A 21,708-nucleotide genomic window follows, 5' to 3' on the forward strand; every position below is an offset into this window, starting at 1 on the left:
TCGCTGATATGTTGCCCCGACATTCTTTAGCCCAAAGGGCATCATCCTATAACAATAGAGCCCAGAGTCAGTAATAAAGGCCATTTTCTCCTCGTCCTCAGGTGCCATCCAAATTTGGTTATAATCAAAGAAGGCATCCATAAAGGTGAGGAGCTCATGCCTAGAAGTGGCATCCACTAATTGATCTATCTGAGGGAGAGGATAGCTGTCTTTAGGGCAGACTTTATTCAGATCAGTGAAGTCGATGCACATGCGCCATTTTTCATTCGCCTTCTTGACTAGCACCATGTTAGCAAGCTAGTCAGGATACATTGCTTCTTGGATGAAGCCAACATTGACCAACTTGTCCACCTCCTCAGCAATTACTTTCTGATGCTCTGGGATAAAACTTCTCTTCTTCTGCTTTATAGGGTGGAAGGTCGGATCCACTCCCAAGTAATGGATCATCACCTCTGGGTCTATGCCAGATATATCTGCCACCGTCCAAGTGAACATATCCACATTTTTTTGCAAAAGAGCAGTTAGCTGAGCTTTGGTTCCCTGATCTATGGATGACCCGATTTTCATAATTTGATGGAGATTTTCATTCCTCAAAGGGATCTCCACTAGATCCTCAGATGGTCGAGCATGCTCTCCAGCTAGATCATTGCAGGCATCCAAACCTATTGGGAGTTTAGGTTGGGGTGCCGCCGGCTGTTTCTCTGCCTATAGCTTAGCAGTGAAATACGGTCGGACCATGACTTTATTGCCTCGAACTTGCCCCACTCCAGTTTTCATCAAAAACTTCATCATCAAGTGGTAGCTCGACACCACTGCCTTCAGCACCCTTAGACTTGGTCAGTCAGGTATTACATTGTAGGTTGACGGTAGGTTAAGCACAAGAAAATCAACATAGATGGTCACCTGCCTGTGTTTGGTTCGCATCGTAAGGGGCAGTCTAATGGTTTCCTTTGAAATTATCGAACTTTTGAAGAAATCTTAGATTGAAGTACTGAATTTATTTAACTATTCAGGAACAAACCCCATTGCAGTGAAAACAGCAAAGTACAAAATATCAATAAAGCTTCCATTATCAATAAAAATGTGATGTGCATTATAATTAGCGATATCAGCAGTAATAACCATTGTATCATTGTGCGGGGTTTGTACACCTTCAGCATCTTGTTCGGTGAAGATTATTGGCTTCTCAAACCAAGGCATCTTTGTTGCATGCGACTCCATCGATCTAGATGATCTCCTAGTTATCATGTGAATTTCACCCTGCAGGGGTAAATCTTCTGCTACCGCCTGCCCCTCCACCTATGGTTGCGTTAGTGCCAATTGAGGTTGAGGATGAGGGGAATGGCACTGTCGCTGCTGAAGCATGGGACGTCTCCACTGCTGCTGCCTGGCCCTTGGAGGATATCGATGTGGAGGACCTTGTCATTGGATGAACCGATCCAGCCTCCCCTCTCGATCAAATGCTCAATTTTCTCTTTGAGCTGGTAACAATCTTCAGTATCATGACCGTGTTCATGATGATAGAGGTAATACTTATCTGGATCGCGGTACTTCAGATTTATCCACATCTTTGGAGGCAGAGGTAGCTCGGTTCGCACCTCCATCAAAATCTCTCTCATAGAAGTATTCAAAACAGTGAGATCGTTGAATCGCCTCAAAAGTGAATGATTCCTCCTTGACGAAATATTTCTTCTCCTCGATGCAGATCTTGAACGGCGATAATTTTCACCATTTTGTTTGGACGAGCGAGCCCTGCTCTGCTCTTGATTTTTCATAGTTGAGATTATTCGGATAGTTTCTTCCATCAGAAAATTTTCCAATCAGACATATTTCTATGCCCGAGCCAATATTTCCAAAAAATTTTGAGAAAAGATCTTCAACAGTGACTTTTTGAAGTCACCCATCAACAATCTGTCTTTCAGGATGGACATTGCGACCGAGTGATCTAGGTCGCGAACTTCCAACATAGCTTTGTTGAACTGAGCTACGTATAATCGAATGGACTGATCCTCCTTTTGTTTGATGGTCGGGAGGTAGTCCGAGTGCTTCTGTTGTTGCCGGCTGGTGATGAAACGGGCAGCAAAGGCTTGGCTCAGCTATCGAAAAGAGTGAATAGAAATCGGCTTTAGACTAAAATACCAATATTGGGCTGCCCCCTTCAAAGTGGAGGGGAAGGCTCGACATAAGATAGCATCAGAGGCTTCCTGAAGGAGCATGACTAGTCAGAAGCTGTTGATATGATCGGTGGGATCTGTGGTCCCGTTATAGCTCTCTAGTTAAGGATGAAGTTTGGTGGGATAGGTTCCTCGAGGATGCTCGCCACAAAAGATGGTTCAGAATCGAACCCATTGGATGGTGCTGATGGGTTGTTGCAGATCTACTGGATCTTTTGATCCATTTCTCAAAATCTTTGCTCGACTTCTACATCTCGGTTGGTATGCACTTCAGAGCACGAAAAGATCGTCAGCTGGGGGTTGAATCATGCCTTGATTGAAGACTTGGAGATCGCAGTCTCCTTAGTTCTTGGGTCTGATCCGCTACCAGTCGTTGGGCCAGAGAGATTTGGATTTGATTCACCGACTGTGGTGCCGGTGCAGCTTGGATCGCTGCCTGAACGACAGCCATGAGTTGTTGCACTTGTTGGAAAAGCAGGTTGAATTGCTCCACAGTCACTGTCGCAGGTTGCTATACTGATGCAAAAACTTTTGCCATCACTGGAGGTGCAGGAGCGGAGTAGTTTATTTCATTTTATACCTATCAAGAGGTGGAGGTATTGGTTCATCGGGAGGAACTCCTGCATGGAGCCATCATTAAGAATTTCTAAATTGTCTGCTTTTTTTTATAGAACCTTAGATTCGGTCCTTCCTCTATCTGATGCGGCTTGTTTCTGGTTGACGTCGGAAAACAAGAAGGTGCAGCACTGGAGCAACCTACAAAAAAATCCACGTCAGAGGATTGTATTCTAGCGAGGACCCTCCGACACTCAAGTCAGAACGCGTAAACAGAGAAGAAAAGTTTTTAGCTTCTGGAGATGGATTACTTATCGGGATCTTCAGAGTTTGAGTATTTATAGAGGAGACGGTTGTATAATCATTCTTGTAAGATAGGCTGGCCGAATCTGGTGTGGTTATTTGGTTGTGATTCTCAAGATCAAGTGATTGCACCTGCAAGATTCTCAAGATCAGGCGGTTGCACCCAAATAGGATTGACAGCTATGGTCAGTTGATGCCTGTCTTTTGAACTCGAGCCTAGTCAATCTGCTTTCGAAGAGAGATCAGAGAGTGTGGTGTGCCGACTAGGACTCAGATCAAAGACTGGCCGACTAGGGGTCGGACCAGGGACACACCGACTAAGGGTCGGACAGAATAGCCTCCGACCAAGGATCGGGATAGGGTCGAGATAGACATTTGCCAATCAGGAGTCAGGCAAACCACAACAATTAGACCGCTTGAGAGGCGCTAATATGAATCCGATGGATCATAATATGCTTGAATCCTCATAAATCATCGGTCCATTCTAAATTATTCTTAACAACGATGATGGTGGGAGTGGCAAATGAAAGTAAGGATTTTTATTTTCTCATTTTTAGGGAAAAATGAAAGTGATTTTTGAAAATAAAAAATAAAACAATAGTACCAAATATGTTTTCTATCTTGGTTTCAATAATTTTATTTTTAAAAATTAGAAACAAGAAATAAAATCGATACTGCATAGAAATCTAACACTTCCCTCCTTTGTAAAAAAAAATAAAAGAAATAACAACTACGGTCAAAATCTCTTATTCATGCACTCTTAGAATTTGCCTCTTTGAGTTAAATAATAGCATGGCACTTTCTATTTCTCAGAAGAAGTAAAAATAAATTGAGTTGATATAGGGACGCAACAAGCCTTAGCTTGGACTAGACATATATATCAAAATAATTTTGATACAGTAGCTCTCATGATCCTACCCAAAATAATAAAACCTTAAGCAGCATATAGTAATACTACTCCTGCCTTTATTCTAAAATTTTAAAGTATAAGTCTATTCGGTAAAATTATTTTTAAAATATAATCATGACGGTGGTAGCAGAGGTAAAAACATGGATGATTGTTTTAAAGGTTATCATACCAATTAATGATTAGGGGTGGAGACAGTACGATGAAGGCAACAATAGTGGCCATATAGCAAAGCTAACGATGGTAGTAGCATAGGTGATAATGGTAGAGAGGGTCATAATATGGCAATGGTAGTAGAAAGTATAAATTCTTATTTTTAAAAATATTGAAAATAAAAATTTAATAAGTTTAAATTTTAAAATAACAATAATAATTTCAAGATATAATAATAATAATAACAACAACAACAACAAAAAGAGTCAGACTAGAATAAGATCGATTGGAATTAGATTCAGATCTGGTTAGATTAAAACTCTATAATGGATCCTATATTGATAATCCAAGCTATTGGATATGATTTACTATCTCAAAACTATTTGTACACAAAAAATCATATAATTTGAGGATCCCTAGCCTATACATCAAGTAGTCAAAAATTAAACAGCCTAAATAAAATTAAATTAGATGTATTTTTTTGATCACTTAATAGATAGGTTAGAGATCTCCAAATTATGTGATTTTTAATGTGTAAGTAGTTTTAAAATAGTAGATTATATTCAATAACTTGAATCATAGATTTAAAACCTATATTATCTGATCTTGATTTGACTAGATTTGAGCCAACAACTGGTTGATCTTATCCAAATCTGCATCTAATAACATTTAATAACAAATATATTTTTCTTGATTTTTGTATTTTTAATTTAAAAAAATAAAATACAAAGTCAAAAATTATAATAAATAACAAAATAAAGAATTAGATTAATACTTCATTCTATAAATGCAAGCATGGACAATATTGCAAAATGCATAGTAACGACAATGATATAAACACCATTATCAGGCATTTGTTTGAATACTTCTTCTTTCAGAAAAGACACACTAAATATACTTATACAACACAAATAAGTAAGTTATTTCCTTCACAAGAGTGCCATGGTGCTTTCATAAAGCATGTTATCCAATCAGCTTGAAGGAGATTGCTTGATTGGGACATATGGAAATATTCACGTGTAGGCTTTCGTGATCGAGGACTAGCATAGATTTGGCTGGTCCGATCAAAGATATAGAAGAATTTTCTTAACCAGCTCAACTCGAATCTCTCTTAAAAAAAAAAGATGAAATAATTACGAACATAAGGATTAAGTCTTTTTTTTTCACTAAATGATTTAAAACCAAAATGCATAGTCTCATTTATAATTATGAGATTAGTTCCTGTACAATTCAGATTGGATTTTACTTGCTAGTTCTATTATGACTCCCTTCTGTTAAAATAGATAAGACTAGTAGAAATAAATTTAAAAAAATTAAAATTCTTCGGGAGATAAATCTCACTTTTTATGTTAACTCTGCCTTTTGTCACTCCATCCGATTCTTCTTAGATTAGGAGATACATTGGTCAAAGTCTTACTTGAAAAGAAAATTTTCAATTTGATTAGTCTATTTTAGATCCCAAATAATAAAATTTGGGCCGATCGCTAGAGGCACCACTTCATGAAGGGAGGGCATCATGGCATAGACCTTGAAAAGCTGCCCAAAAATAAGATGACTTTTATTGAACATCGTATGATAAAGTTATAGTCTCTATAAGTTTGTCTTGTGACTTGGCTTTCCAATATGATGAATCTTGCACCTAGACTCCATCTAGCCTATCTATAGTAGCCAAAGTAGTTCATATGAAGTTTGAGGATCCTTCTAAACCACCAGCAATCATCAAAGATCCAAGGACCTGCACTGTGTTATACAATCAAATGGTTTGATGAACGTTGGACCCAACTGCTTCTTAGCTCCCCAAAAGCTTGCTCTAGTCTATTGTTTATCCATCCATTTCATGAGCTTCTCACTGCTGTAGTATGTTGTAGCATGGTTGATAGAGTTTATAAAGCCTAGTCCAGACCAATAATTCCAGCACTTTTGAGCGTAGCAAACATCAAAGCATTGTTTCTTATTGAAACCATTGTAGAGGGCTTGTAAACTATACTGCATCAAGTTTTTTCAATGCAGAATAAGCTAATATTTGAGAAGAAACAACAAACACCGAAATGGAAAACGGAACATACAACACTGTCTGTAACTGCATTTAGCAGACTAAGCCATGCTTCACCAAGTTGCATGGTTGCTGGTGAAAGTAATGCTTTTTAAGTGGTCAACATCAATGTTTGTTTAAAAAACATCAAATATATAGCCATCCTCCACATGCATTCTTAAAATCAACAATTTAGTTTGAAATAACTGGAAGCTTTAAAACATTCTGTCAAACATGTTCTCAAAATCAGCAGTTGCGGCATCCAATTATCTTGAATAAAATCGCACATGGTTCACACTAGTAATGGACAAGAAAAATGGAGCCTTATCATATCTTTGATTATAATAAAAACAGGAATCAACACTATAACTTTAAATGAAGATAATCCTGGATTAGAATTGAGAATAAACAACTACCCTTGTGTATTTTTGTTCTTTTTTTTTTCTTCTGATTTTTTTTTTGAAAGATGAGAAGAATAGAGGATTATACCTGTTGGGTCCTGCCCATGTGAAGGCCCAATAGCTGATGGGCCATGTGAGGGTTTAGAGAGAGAGCCCTCTTTCTCTCTCTCTCTCTCTCTCTCTCTCTCTCTCTCTCTCGATCTCTCGATCTCTTGCTCTTAACATATAGATACGCGAGCGCCACCTGAGAGAAAGAAAGAAAAAAATTTTTCTTTAGCTGTAACTTCTTAGCTCCGATCCGAATAGTGATTCAACTCCGATTGGCCTAAAATTTTGCAGACATGTTTCTTGCATATGGTTATCTAAATCCAACGGTCTGATTGTTGTCGGATAATCTCTAACCTAAATTTTTATTTAACTCAGAATTGTGAGATTTTTAGGTTGCTGTTTGCTATGGATTTGGTGATTTGTGGTCTGTATGATCTCTGAAGTTTTCAAAATAATTGTGTATCTTATTGATTATAGTAGAAGTTTTTCTCCCTGGCTTATTTCTATAGTTTTTCCCATTTTCGGATTTTTCATGTAAAATTTTTAGTGTTTCTTTGTATGGTTTGTTTTGTTTTTGTTATTTGTGCTGGTTATTATTGGTTGCTTGTGATAATTGTATAGAAACCATTTAATCTTACAAGAAGAAAAAATCAACTGACTTGTATTTTTCTTAACACACTGGTATTAGAGTTTGGTTCGGCTACAGTGATCTTGTGTGATTAGATGGAGGATAGTGGCACAGGCACTGTGTTGAAATTAAACCAATCAAATTATTCGATCTGGAAGCCAAGGATGGAGGATTATTTATATTGCAAAGATCTGCATAAGCCCATCGAAGGAGACAGCATGAAATCAGAATGCAAGTCAGAGAGAGTGGCAGGTTATGCATAGGAAAGCTGTTAGATTGATCAGGCAGTGGATTGACAATGGTATATTCCATCATTTTACCACAGAGACAAATGCCAACTCACTCTGGATCTATTGTATAAGAGAAAGAGCCCATAGAACAAGGTATTTTTGATGAAAAAGCTAGTTAATTTGAAGTATAAGAAAGGCTGTTCAATAACTGAACATCTCAGTGAGTTTTTTGACTTAATGAATCAATTGACTAGTATTAAAATAGCCTTTAATGATGAAGTACTGGCATTGCTTCTATTGAATTTTTTACCTGACAGCTAGAAGATACTTGTTGTATCACTTAGCAACTCTGTCCCTAAAGGCATTTTGACATTGAATATGGTGAAAGACAGCATGTACAATGAAGAAACAAAGCACAGAAAGTAAGGAATCTCCAGTCAATCTGAGGCACTTGTTATAGAGAGGTGAGGGAGGAGTAACAGCAAGGCTTCTTAACATCATAACAAGAGCAATAGGAGATCACAAGGAAGGAAGAACATCAACTGCTTTCATTGTGGCATGATAGGGCACTACAAGAATGAATGTAGAAAACTTAAAAGAGAGAAGTCAAGAGAAAGAGGTGAAGAGAAAAATGACAAAGAGAAGGATACAACAGCAGCAGCTTTAGATAGTGATGTGTTTATTATCTGTGATGATAGATTTATCAACTTTACATGTCAGGACTCTACTTGGATAGTTGATTCAACTGCTTCATATTATGTCACATGACGACATGATGTCTTCACATCCTATGTGAAAGGTGACTGGCCAAGTGAGAATGAGAAACAATGGTGTTTTCAAAATTATAGGCATGAGAGATGTATTGCTAGCCACCAGCATAGGAGGCAAGCTACTGCTGAATAATGTTAGACATGCTAGACATTTGCCGCAACTTGATTTCTACAGGTTTCCTTGATGATAAAGGTTACTGTAATACCTTTAGTGAAGGAAGATGGAAGCTTATTAGAGGTTCATTGTAAAAATCAGAGGTAAGAAGTTGGACACTCTCTACAGGATAGAAGTCAAGATATGTAGAGGAGAAGTGAATGCTCTTGAAGACTCCTTCATTGAGCTATGGCACAAGAGGCTTGGTCACATGAGCAAGAAAGGTCTAGAACTTTTTGCAAAGGAGCAACTCCTGTCAGATTTGAAAAGTACTGATCTACCACTATGTACTCATTGTTTGGTTGGCAAGCAATATAAGCATGCATTTCATAAATTACATTCTCATTGATGTCAGAGTATTCTTGATTTGGTTCATACTGATGTCTGTTCTATGAATACTAAAAGTCTTGGTGGTGCTACTTATTTTGTTATCTTTATTGATGACCATTCTAGAAAGGTTTGGACATATCCTTTGAGATCTAAAGATCAGGTGATAGATGTATTTAAGTATTTTCATGCAAGTATTGAAAGAGAGATAGAAAAATAGTTGAAGCATATTTATGCTGATAATGGCAGTGAATGCAGAGGTCCTTTTGAGAAGTATTGCAAAGATCTTGATATTAAGCTTAAGAAGACTGTTCCAAAGATACCTCAGCACAATGGGATGGTAGAAAAGATAAATAGAATAATTAAGGAAAGGATCTAACTCATTTTGAGGTGAGGCAATGAGGACTGCAGTTGATTTGATTAACCTTTCTCCTTTGACTGATCCATTAGATGGCGACATACCAGATAGAGTGCGGGCAGAGAAAGATGTTTCCTATAGACACTTGAGAGTGTTTGGCTGTAGGGCACTTGTTCATGTTCTTAAAGATAAGAGATCCAAGCTTGATAACAAGGCAAGACAATGTATCTTCTTAGGTTATGGATATGAAGAATTTGGCTATAGACTGTGGGATCTAATCGATAAGAAGGTGATCAGAAGCAGAGATGTTGTGTTCATAAAAGATTAAACTATTTAGGATATTGAATAGACCAAAAAAAGATAGTTATTCAGAGATGATCTCGGTGACACAAATATAGTCCTTTCACCTACAGATAACAGCAGAAAGATACAGGGAGATCACCACGAGCCAGTAGATGCTAAGATTCCTCTTGATATTATATCTACACCTGATGAGTCTCCGACAGCTAATGAAGCAATCTTTGAGCAGCTTGGTGAGCAAGTACCTACAGAGCCAGCACCTTTAAGGAGATCTAGTAGGGAGAGACAAGCTTCTACTAAATATTCTACTTATGAGTATGTGTTGTTGACTGATGGGGGAGAACTAGAGAGCTAATAGGAAGCTACTTTAAGTCAGCAAAATGAAGAGTGGATGAAAGCCATGCAAGAAGAGATGCAAAGTTTGTATGACAATTATATATTTGAGCTGATGGAACTACCTAAGGATAAGAAAATACTTAAGAAAAAATGGATGTTTAGACTGAAGAATGAAAAGAACAGCTCATAACCAAGATATAAGGCCGATCAACTGTAAAGGGCTTTGGTCAGAAGTAGGATGTTGATTTTGAGAAGATCTTCTTATCTATAGTGAAGATGTCATCTATTAGAGTTGTGCTCGGATTAGTTGCTACCTTGAATCTAGAGATTGAACAGTTTGATGTGAAGACAGCCTTTCTCTATGATTATCTGGAGGAAGAGGTATACATGGAGCAACCAAAAGGGGTCAAGATCGGCAAAGAGCATTTTGTATGTAGGTTAAAGAAGAGCTTGTATGGTCTAAAGCAAGCATTTCGACAGTGGTACAAAAATTTGAGTCATTTATGACTGATCATGGATATGAGAATCTCTTTTGATTATTGTGTTTTTGTTAAGAAGTTTGATGATGATAATTTTACCATATTTCTACTTTATATTGATGACATATTGATTGTATGTCATGATAGAAAGAAAATCGACAAGCTGAAAAGAGAGATAAGTCTTTTGCAATGAAAGACTTAAGACTAGCCAGGCATATTCTTGGTATGAGAATTTTTCATGACAAAAAATAAGGGAAGTTACAACTTTTTCAAGAGAAATACATCGAGAAAGTCTTTGATAGGTTTAACATAAGCAAGACGAAATCAGTGAGCTCTCCATTCACAGTCCACTTTAAGTTAAGCTCTCAATAGTATCCTATTAGTAGAGAAGAGAAGGAGAAGATAAAAAAAGTGCCTTATGCATTTGCAGTAGGTAGTTTGATGTATGCTATAGTTTGCACCAGGCTTGATATTGCTCATGCAGTTGGTGTAATTAGTAGATTTCTCTCTAATCCAGGTAAACAGTATTGGAAAGCAGTGAAGTGGATATTCAGGTATCTTAAAGGAGCATCTGGTATTTGTTTATGCTTTAGAACTGATAAACTAGTGTTACATGGTTATAGTGATGCAGATTGGGCTAGAGATATTAACTCCAAGAAGTCCACTTCAGGCTACCTGATTATCTTTGTAGGAGGAGCTGTATATGGTAATTCAAATTATAGAAATATATTATTTTATCGACCACAGAAGCTAAATATATTACTGTAACTGAAGCCTGTAAGAAAATACTCTAGATGAAAAAATTCTTATGGGAACTGGGACTAAAGCAGAAAGATTTCATAGTTAACAATGATAGTTAGAGTGCCATCCACCTCAGTAAGAATCTAACTTTTTATTTTTGTTCCAAACATATTGATATTCGTTATCATTGGATTCGTAATGTTTTGAAAAATAAGTTATTATCTCTTGAGAAAATTCATACCGATAGAAATAGATCAAATATGTTGACAAAAATATTGCCACGAGATAAGATAGATGTGTGCAGACAGATGGCAGGCTTAGTGAAGCCCCTACATCGGTCAGAAGGGAGAGATTTATTAGGTTCTATCCATATGGAGGCCCAATAGTTGATGGGCCACATGAGGGTTTAGAGAAAGAGCCCTCCCTTTCACTCTCTCTCTCGATCTCTTACTCTCTCGATCTCCTACTCCCAATGCGTAGACATGCGAGCGCCACCTGAGAGAAAGAAAGAAAAAGATTATTTTTTGGCTGCAACTTCTTGGTTTCAATCGGAATGGTAATTCAACTTCGATTGGCCTGAAATTTTGGAGGCATGTTCTCTGCATATGGTTCTTCACATCTAACAGTCTGATTGTTGTTGGGTAACCTCTAACCTAGATTTTTATTTGACTCTGGATTGTGAGATTTTCATGTTGCTGTTTATTGCAGATTTGGTGATTTGTGATCCGTGTGATCTTTAGAGTTTCTAAAATAACTGTGTATCTCATTGATTATAGTTGAAGTTTTTTTTTCTGGCTTGGTCCTATGGTTTTTTCCATTTCTGGGTTTTTCACATAAAATTTCTGATGTTCCTTTGTGTGAGTTGTTTTGTCTTTATTATTTGTGCTAGTTATTATTAGTTACTTATGATAATTATATAGAAACCATTTAATCTCACAAGAAGAAAAAATCAGCTTGTTTGTCTTTTTCTTAATAATATACCTTGGGCAGCCACTTCTTTAACATTGACTCTAACTAACATCCTTACATCTGCGAAATTGTTGCACCCGCCTTATCTTATCTTATTTGAGTATTGTGCAGGGAAGTTGCACACGCTAATCAAACTCCTTATAGAATTTCTCATATATCTTAAGCCGTTGTTTAGCTCTCCCATACTTTCCAATTCCCCTAGCTATACCCCTTGTTGCTACTGAAAGAAGGGCAACTATAACTCATCAATCAATATTTTAAGCAGCACACAAGAACGTTATGCACAACAGAAAAGCTTCGTTTGAACTTGCTGGAGGCCTCCTTATACATCAACTCAGAAAAAAGCAAACTAGAAAAAGAAAAAGCTTCGATAACTCTCTCTGTGACAGTCTGGACCAATAATATTTTTCTTTTTTATGGTAGATAAAGAGATATTTTGTCTCATGTGACCATTGAATTAATTAAATAGTTTAAAGATTAATAAATTAACCATTCAACTATTTTTTTGAGGGAAAGGGAGGCACAGCCACCCAGCTTATTGTTCAGAAGAATTTACAGGATTGGTAACAAACAAAGCACTCGAGTATCAACGGTATCAAACTGAAACAGCAACTCCAGAAAGCCCAAAACCAGGCGGCACGAAATCAGGTTTCAGGCAACAGGTTAAAGACATAACAGAGATTGATCCTTACAAACACAGCAATAGAGATAGCTTCCTATACAACAAGTTTCAGACCATTTTCCAACACATATTCAACAGCAGCTGCAAGCAAAAGAAAACAACGTCGAACAGATCGAAAGAAAACGGTGAACAAATCAGAAGTTTTGGCTGGCAATGACCCGAGGAGGATGGAGCAAGGATCCAAGACGCTGCCGCAGTTTTCCATGGCACAACCGAAGTTTGGAGGAGCCGGCAATGTAAGCCCAACTATGGAAGTAATGAAAAACTTTTTGAACAACCACATTGATGGAGCTACTTTTTCTTCCGAAAAATCCACCAATTCCACTCATGCCAGACTTCCCAACAGGTCGTTGCCATTAGTTAATTCGCAGCTCTGCTGATTGAGGAGTCGAACTTAGTCTTTCTCCAGTCCATCCAAAGGCTATGCAAACTCCTTGGCCAACCACTGATGTTCAGTAAAATTTTAAAAGCCATACAAACGCTTCGCACGAAGGGATATTTGATGGGCAAAGGTCCAACTTTCTCGGTGCTTGCACGATAAAAGCAACAGCCATGCTTACATTCCACCCTTTCTTTGCAAGAACCCCCATAAAATGAATCTTGTTTCTAAGAGGAAGCCACAAGACTATTTTTACCTTCTCCGGAATTACAGCTTACAGTATAACCCATCATTGTTGATGAAGTGATAGAAAGAGTTTACTGTAAATAGACCATTGCAAGTGGGAATATCTCCAATCCATTAACCATTCAAGTCATAATTAATAACCCAGTCACATGTCGTGGAAACATGGTACATTCGCCATGGCATGTGTAGTATATTATTATTATTATTATTTTCAGTCTATGGGTACTATATTAAGATCATGAGGATAAGGCATTATTACAAGAAAGAAAATAAACAATGATGTGTAAATTGATAAAGCTTCTGACTTGCCAAATTTTGTGTCAGCTTTGTTGTATCAGCCAGTATGGACAATGCATCGTTTTCAGTTCTGCAATTTAAGTTCTCTTCCAACTGATCAGGAGTCTTCATTTCCTAGAAAGACAAGACACTAAATCAAAAAGTTCTCAAACTAAATAAGTTCTAATCAACTTCCAAAAAAATTCAAAACATAGGAAATATTATTTATAATATCATATATATGTTCCACCAAAAATATGTTGTGACAGGTTAACTTACACCAATGCAAAATGGCTAATCCACTTCATGTGCCATTAAGTTTCAGGGCATAGTGCTACATATGGATGTGTTTCTACTCTTTATATCTGTATAGCTATCCCCCCATTTTGATAAATTTCCTCCACCTAGTTCAGTGTCGCTCTAAATGAAGAAAAGTGCGCCAATAGAAGTGCATCCATTAATTAGTTATACGTATAAGAAATATCTCTAATCAATGAGGGACTACCGTCACATCCATGATTCCTGTTGCATGATTGCATGTGCTTAATATTACTTGGCGCAAAAAATTAATAACAATACAGTATAGCAATGAACTACATGAAGTATATGGAGAAGGTAAAATTTCGCTGCAGGTAAGGCATGGGAGAACTGAAAGTTCCACGAGTTAACTACGTTAGTCACACATTCATTAATTTGAAATAAAATTCCTCACGATCATCCACAACCATGCTTCCTTGGATGTCCACACACACACACATCACCTAGCTCGTGTACATATAGATCAGCATGAGACTCGGCATTGTTGGAGTCAAATTTTAAGCTACTGGGACTACTGATAAAAGACTTGCATTTTTTCTTTTCTGTTTTGTTGAAAGGGAGGTGAAGGCCACCTGATTTATTACATCAAAAATATAGGGGTTGAAGGGGGATGCAGATCAACAAGTTTAAGAGGATAGGATGTAACAAAATTCAGAACAGAAAATAAAAAGCAGAAAAGCAGTAGATTTTGAGGATCCACATCAGAGTGTAATGCTCATAATGAAAAAATTTGCGTTCAGAGTCAGCTAAGAGAGCAATTCTCATCATTTCCAGAAAAAGGTCAAGATTAGCCTTGGATGGGAGAAGACCCGTAATGACCTCGAGGATGAGGAAAACCCAACATAGATCAAGTGTAGTAACTGTGGAGAGGTCAGATAGAGTTCCAACATCCTTTTACTTCATGCCAAAATTTAGCAAAATCTGCCATATCTTTATGCCCAAATAGCATAGACCAGTCGTTGCATGTGATAGCCCAAAAAAAAAAAAAAAAAAAAAAAACAGGGGATGCAAAACTGAGAAGAAGACTCCCGATAGGAGTCTCCTTCTCCGGCGAAATCCAGGCTAGATCGGGACTCCTAGGACCCCACGGAGTCCTAGGACCCCCTATAAGAATACCCCTTTCCCTTGAGACCCAACATCGACCTCCTTTCTCTCTCTTTCTCTCCGTTTTTCTCGATCGAAGGCCGCGGACACCGGTTGATTTCTCGCCGTGATTGCCGCCGACGAGGTCTCCGGAGGCTGAGGTAAGTTTTCCTCTTCCTCCCCTCTTTCTTTTCCTTCCTCCCATGCTCCTGTGCGCGGCTGCCAGCGACGAGAGTCGCCGATTTTTGGTCGGGAACAGACTCTGTTTTTTTGGCTTATTTTCCTTGAAATCTCCGGCGCCGGCGATCGGAAATTGATCGCCGGCCACCCTCCTCCGTGACCGGGGGAGTGATTCCCGTCGGCCGCCGGCCTCCGCCGCGGCGGCCGTGGCCCGAATGGCCGGTCAAGGCCGAGGGGACGCCGGTCCCCTGTTCCAGTGCGGGAAGAACCGAGAAGAAGAAGAAAAAGAAAAAGAAAAGAAAAGAAGAAAAAGAAGAAAAAGGAAAGAAAAAGAAGAAAAAAGAAGAAAAAGAAAAAGAAGAAAAAAAAAAAAAAAAAGAAAAGAAAAGAAAATAATAATAATAATAATAAAATATATATATATATATATTTATATATATATATATGAACAAATAAGTAAGTAAGTAAATAAATAAATAAATAAATAAAAAATTGAAATTGATGAGAGAGAGAGTTTCTCTCTCTTCTCTCTCTTCTTTTCAGTCTGAACACTGACTTTCTCTCTCTGAAATTGGACTTTCTCTCTCTACTTTCTCTCTCTAGAATTTTCTCTCTCTAGCCTGTTTCTCTCTCTTGATGGATTTCTCTCTCTCTAAAGTTATCCTTCTAAGATTAGCGTAGTGGAAGGCTTCATCTGATGATTCTGATCGAGTTTAGAGACGAGTCTGATTTTAAGCGAGATTTTAATTTTGGGATTTGTTAGATTTAATTTTGAATTAAATTAATGTAAAAATATAATTTTGGATAATAGGCATGGAAGAATCTCCTAAAAATTAGTCGATCCGTTCATTTAGTGCTCCGTGAAAGGTAAGTAATGAATCATCTTCTCGAGATATTCCATATTTATTCTGAAAATAAATAATTATTCTCTGAAATTATGCATGATTTATGGAATTATGTTTCGAAAGAAAAGTGCTTTTGAAATGTTATGGTATATCGATTTATGCACATGTTTAGTGAAAGATTATGATATATATTGTGGTACTAAGTGTTTTGATATAGATCGGATTTATGCTCTCAGCCTAACTATGTTTCAGTGGGCCCCGCCAATGGGGATTATACGTTGGTACTTTATGGACCCTGCCAGTGGGGGTTGTGCGCTGGTATTTGTGGACCCTGCCAGTGGGGGTTGTGCGCTGGTATTTCTGGACCCTGCCAGTGGGGGTTGTGCGCTGGTATTCTGTGGACCCCGCCAATGGGGGTTAAACGTTGGTCATAGTCGAGGCTGTTGAGTTACGAGTGTTTTTGAATCGAATCGGATTTATGAATATATTATATGTGAATATTTGGAAATATTGGATCTGCATTAAATCAGCATGAAATATATTTTTATGTTTTAATTGCAGCATTATTCTTGAAAATTATATAATATCTAAAATATCTGGTTGAGATATTTGTTACTTACTGGGCTGTCTAGCTCATTACCTTTCTTTTTATTTTTCAGATTCAGATAATTAATTTCGAATGTGGGAAGAAATATTGGGACAGAGCTTTTAGAGGCGAGATTTAGCATTGTCAACTTCATTGAACTTAGATTTATTATTTTAGTAAAAATTTTATTGGATGTAAGACATTTGATTTAATTACTTGAATTACAGTTGAATAATAATTATTTGATTTTATTCCGCTGCGATGCATTGATATCGTGATGAGATGCCTTGCATGCTTATGGAGAGAGTTCTTCATGAGTATGCGGCGGTTGCCGCGACCCTCGATCCACGAATCTCTGGTCGGAGGCGTGACAATTAATATGGTATCAGAGCATAAGTAGATAAATTATGACACATAGAATTTGACATAGTATGAGTGTAGGTGGGTAAATATTAGGAATATTGGGACGTTAAAGTATGAGCATCATAATAATAAAAACATCAAAAGATCAGCCAAGGGAACAGTAGACAATAAGACTCAACAGATTGATGGTGAGCCGTGCTCCAAATGTGGCAAAAATCATGCAGACAAAGATTGCTATTGGAATACCGGTGCTTGTTTCAAATGTGGTCAGAAAGATCATAAAATTGCTAGCTGCCCACTAAATACTGAAAATCAAGCTGGCAAAAGAACTCATGAAGGATAACATAAGGGTGGCGGAAAGATTTCTAAAACCCAGGGAAGAGTTTATGCGCTTACTCAACAGAATCCACAGGCTTCCAATACAATGGTAACAGGTATGAAAAATTTCGAGGTCGAAATTTCTTTTTAGGGGTGAAGAATGTGATAGCCCAAAAAAAAAAAAAAAAAAAAAATAGGGGATGCAAAATCGGGAAGAAGACTCCCGATAGGAGTCTCCTTCTCCGGCGAAATCCAGGCTAGATCGGGACTCCTAGGACCCCACGGAGTCCTAGGACCCCCTATAAGAATACCCCTTTCCCTTGAGACCCAACATCGACCTCCTTTCTCTCTCTTTCTCTCCGTTTTTCTCGATCGAAGGCCGCGGACACCGGTTGATTTCTCGCCGTGATTGCCGCCGACGAGGTCTCCAGAGGCTGAGGTAAGTTTTCCTCTTCCTCCCCTCTTTCTTCTCCTTCCTCCCATGCTCCTGTGCGCGGTTGCCAGCGACGAGAGTCGCCAATTTTTGGTCGGGAACAGACTCTATTTTTTTTGGCTTATTTTCCTTGAAATCTCCGGCGCCGGCGATCGGAAATTGATCGCCGGCCACCCTCCTCCATGACCGGGGGAGTGATTCCCGTCGGCCGCCGGCCTCCACCGCGGCGGCCGTGGCCCGAATGGCCGGTCAAGGCCGAGGGGACGCCGGTCCCCTGTTCCGGTGCGGGAAGAACCGAGAAGAAGAAGAAAAAGAAAAAGAAAAGAAAAAGAAAAGAAAAGAAGAAAAAGAAGAAAAAGGAAAGAAAAAGAAGAAAAAAGAAGAAAAAGAAAAAGAAGAAAAAAAAAAGAAGAAAAGAAAAGAAAATAATAATAATAATAATAAAATATATATATATATATTTATATATATATATATGAACAAATAAGTAAGTAAGTAAATAAATAAATAAATAAATAAATAAAAAAGAAAAATTGAAATTGATAAGAGAGAGAGTTTCTCTCTCTTCTCTCTCTTCTTTTCAGTCTGAACTCTGACTTTCTCTCTCTGAAATTGGACTTTCTCTCTCTACTTTCTTTCTCTAGAATTTTCTCTCTCTAGCCTGTTTCTCTCTCTTGATGGATTTCTCTCTCTCTAAAGTTATCCTTCTAAGATTAGCGTAGTGGAAGGCTTCATCTGATGATTCTGATCGAGTTTAGAGACGAGTCTGATTTTAAGCGAGATTTTAATTTTGGGATTTGTTAGATTTAATTTTGAATTAAATTAATGTAAAAATATAATTTTGGATAATAGGCACGGAAGAATCTCCTAAAAGTTAGTCGATCCGTTCATTTAGTGCTCCGTGAAAGGTAAGTAATGAATCATCTTCTCGAGATATTCCATATTTATTCTGAAAATAAATAATTATTCTCTGAAATTATGCATGATTTATGGAATTATGTTTCGAAAGAAAAGTGCTTTTGAAATGTTATGGTATATCGATTTATGCACATGTTTAGTGAAAGATTATGATATATATTGTGGTACTAAGTGTTTTGATATAGATCGGATTTATGCTCTCAGCCTAACTATGTTTCAGTGGGCCCCGCCAATGAGGATTATACGTTGGTACTTTGTGGACCCTGCCAGTGGGGGTTGTGCGCTGGTATTTGTGGACCCTGCCAGTGGGGGTTGTGCGCTGGTATTTCTGGACCCTGCCAGTGGGGGTTGTGCGTTGGTATTCTGTGGACCCCGCCAATGGGGGTTAAACGTTGGTCATAGTCGAGGCTGTTGAGTTACGAGTGTTTTTGAATCGAATCGGATTTATGAATATATTATATATGAATATTTGGAAATATTGGATCTGCATTAAATCAGCATGAAATATATTTTTATGTTTTAATTGCAGCATTATTCTTGAAAATTATATAATATCTGAAATATCTGGTTGAGATATTTGTTACTTACTGGGCTGTCTAGCTCATTACCTTTCTTTCTATTTTTCAGATTCAGATAATTAATTTCGAACGTGGGAAGAAATATTGGGACAGAGCTTTTAGAGGCGAGATTTAGCATTGTCAACTTCATTGAACTTAGAACTATTGTTTTTATTTTTTTTTAGCAAAAAAATTTTATTGGATGTAAGACATTTGATTTAATTACTTGAATTACAGTTGAATAATAATTATTTGATTTTATTCCGCTGCGATGCATTGATATCGTGATGAGATGCCTTGCATGCTTATGGAGAGAGTTCTTCATGAGTATGCGGCGGTTGCCGCGACCCTCGATCCACGAATCTCGGGTCGGGGGCGTGACATTGCATAGGGAGAAAGCCTCGTGTGCAACAGAGAAAATAGAGGAGCGCTTGTTCAAGAAGATTTGAGAATTCCTTCCATTCTAACATCTCTAAAGAACAGCAACTGAAAACATGAGTGCAAAGCCATGCAAATCCCATTAGAAGTTTGTCACTCTCTAAGAGGATAAAAGACCAAGGAGATATCCAGGCTGAGAAGGTATATTGAAAATCCCACCAATAACAACCCAAATTTGAGAAATGAAGGGGCACAGCTAGAAAAGATAGTCAATAAATAGCATAACCACCTAGATTCCTATTCATCTTTCTTTCAAGAAGGTCTCTGATATTTAGTCTACATGAGCCAGCAAGCCAAAGAAAACATGGAAATTTCAGAGGGGCAGTAACATTACTATGCAAAGCCAGGGATTTATGCAAGGATCCAGTGGAAAAGCCACCCAATCTATCAAGTTTGCAAAGCGGATTTTCTTGACCTCTGAGTGTAAGGGCAATAGGAAGCATTTCAAACAAGTTCTCAAATTCCATCCGAGTTTCATCAGGGATATTAGAAGGACATTTGATGGACCAGGTAATTAAGCCTTCTGGGATTAAACAAATCAGCAACAACAGCAGACTTTCATCTAGAGTACCGATAAAGGTTAGGAAAAAGTGAAAACCGAGGAGTATCAGATTCTACCAATCCTTCCAGAATTGGACTCTCAGTCTATTTCCAATCAAGTAGAGAGATCTATTCCATGGAGGAGGAAAAGATGATGAAATATTGCGCCAAATAGATGAACATTTTTGTTGGTCTTCCAACAAGGTCAAAGAGTTTGAATTTCTGTAGAACCAAGAAAATTTTCTCCTCCGGGGGCCTGGATCGTTGTGAAGTACTCTCTAGCTCCATTTGGCAAGGAGAAAAAGACTGAAAATTTTCAGATTTTTGATGCCAAGACCACCTTCTCTTTTAGGGAGGCAAACCTTATCCCAGTTCACCTTACATGACAAACCATGATCAGAATCTGAATCTGTCCACAGAAAGTCTCGACATTTCCTAGAAATAAGCAGATGATTAGCGTCCATCTTCTGCTCCGTGTGCCTGTCTCATTTTCTCTTCTTGTACCCACTTTTGTGTCTGAAAACCTATACTCTTCCACAGGCATACTTTAGTGAGTGTCCAACTTGTTATGTAGGACCTTTTTTTGTTCTTCACTTCAATTTTTCTTCCTTGCATTCTCTGATAATAGATCTCATATCCAATCTATTTGCGAGCTTGTAGGCTCTAAAAGATATATATATATATATATATATATATATATATATATATATATATATATATATATATATATATATATATATATATATATATATATATATATATATTCGATACCTATGGGTTCACCTTCTCCTTTCTTTAGTCCATGTTTCCACACAATCATGGAGATACAAGAGCACTGATGTTCTCCTTCAACGTTTGTGCCCTGAACGTTGCACCTGCAAGTATAACAACACAAACTGACAGACAAAATTAGTTCGACTTTCAAGTTTGCCCTGCGTAGAATATGACCTCGTAATGTTATATAGGACTTAATTATTTTAAAAATATTAAATTTTTGAGGAGTTTTCATATTTATCCTAGACTTCTATTCATTGTAATCAAGTCCTACAACTTTTAAGATGTTTCAATTTCTCTCTTAGCTGTTACTTCCATCTAATTACCGTGACGGAAATGATTGAATGTGGTCACGTGCCATCACATGATGATTAATGAAAGATGATGTGGCGATTTATGTGGCAGATGAGTTTTTTTTTTCTTTACAGCCTTTCTCCAACTAGGGTTTTAGTTCTTTTTGTTTCAGTTGCCTTCTTCCCATCCGACGATTGGAACTAGCGAGCTTTTGTGTTTAATATACATTTTGAGGAGCAGTGATGATTAGTCCGATCCATTCTCTATTTCGGTCACTAAGGTAAAATATTCCACTTGCGTCCCCCGTATATCTCTTAGGTTTTCTCTCTTTTTTTTCATGATCTGTTAGTTTAATGAGATAGCATCACTTATCTGACTTGAGAAGGTGGTCCCAAGACTATATCATCAAGTAGATTTTCAGCTTTTAGCAGATAGTGGTCTTAAGACTTTATTGTCATCTTAATGGGACATTGAAGACATTGTTATTTTAAGAAAAGTGATCCTGAAGTGTTTCCCTTTTTTTAGACCCAATTGTACAAGTAAAGTTAAATTAATATTTTTGTTTGATTAAAATCTAATTTTTTACATATTTTGAGATTATTGTCTCTTATGT

The 21,708-nt window shown here is 37.6% G+C and overlaps 1 protein-coding gene across 1 annotated transcript; it reads right to left on the bottom strand.

Moving 5' to 3' along the window:
• Positions 1-297: 297 nt before the first annotated feature.
• Positions 298-1,221, bottom strand: LOC140856395 (uncharacterized). The gene is made up of 3 exons (XM_073253569.1): positions 1,022-1,221; positions 853-907; positions 298-705 (listed from the first exon to the last, which is right to left on the bottom strand). The coding sequence occupies exons 1-3, from the start codon at positions 1,219-1,221 to the stop codon at positions 298-300; spliced, it is 663 nt and encodes a 220-aa protein (XP_073109670.1).
• Positions 1,222-21,708: the final 20,487 nt, after the last annotated feature.

The sequence above is a fragment of the Elaeis guineensis genome, chromosome 1, assembly GCF_000442705.2.
Source record: "Elaeis guineensis isolate ETL-2024a chromosome 1, EG11, whole genome shotgun sequence".
Classification (NCBI taxonomy): domain Eukaryota; kingdom Viridiplantae; phylum Streptophyta; class Magnoliopsida; order Arecales; family Arecaceae; genus Elaeis; species Elaeis guineensis.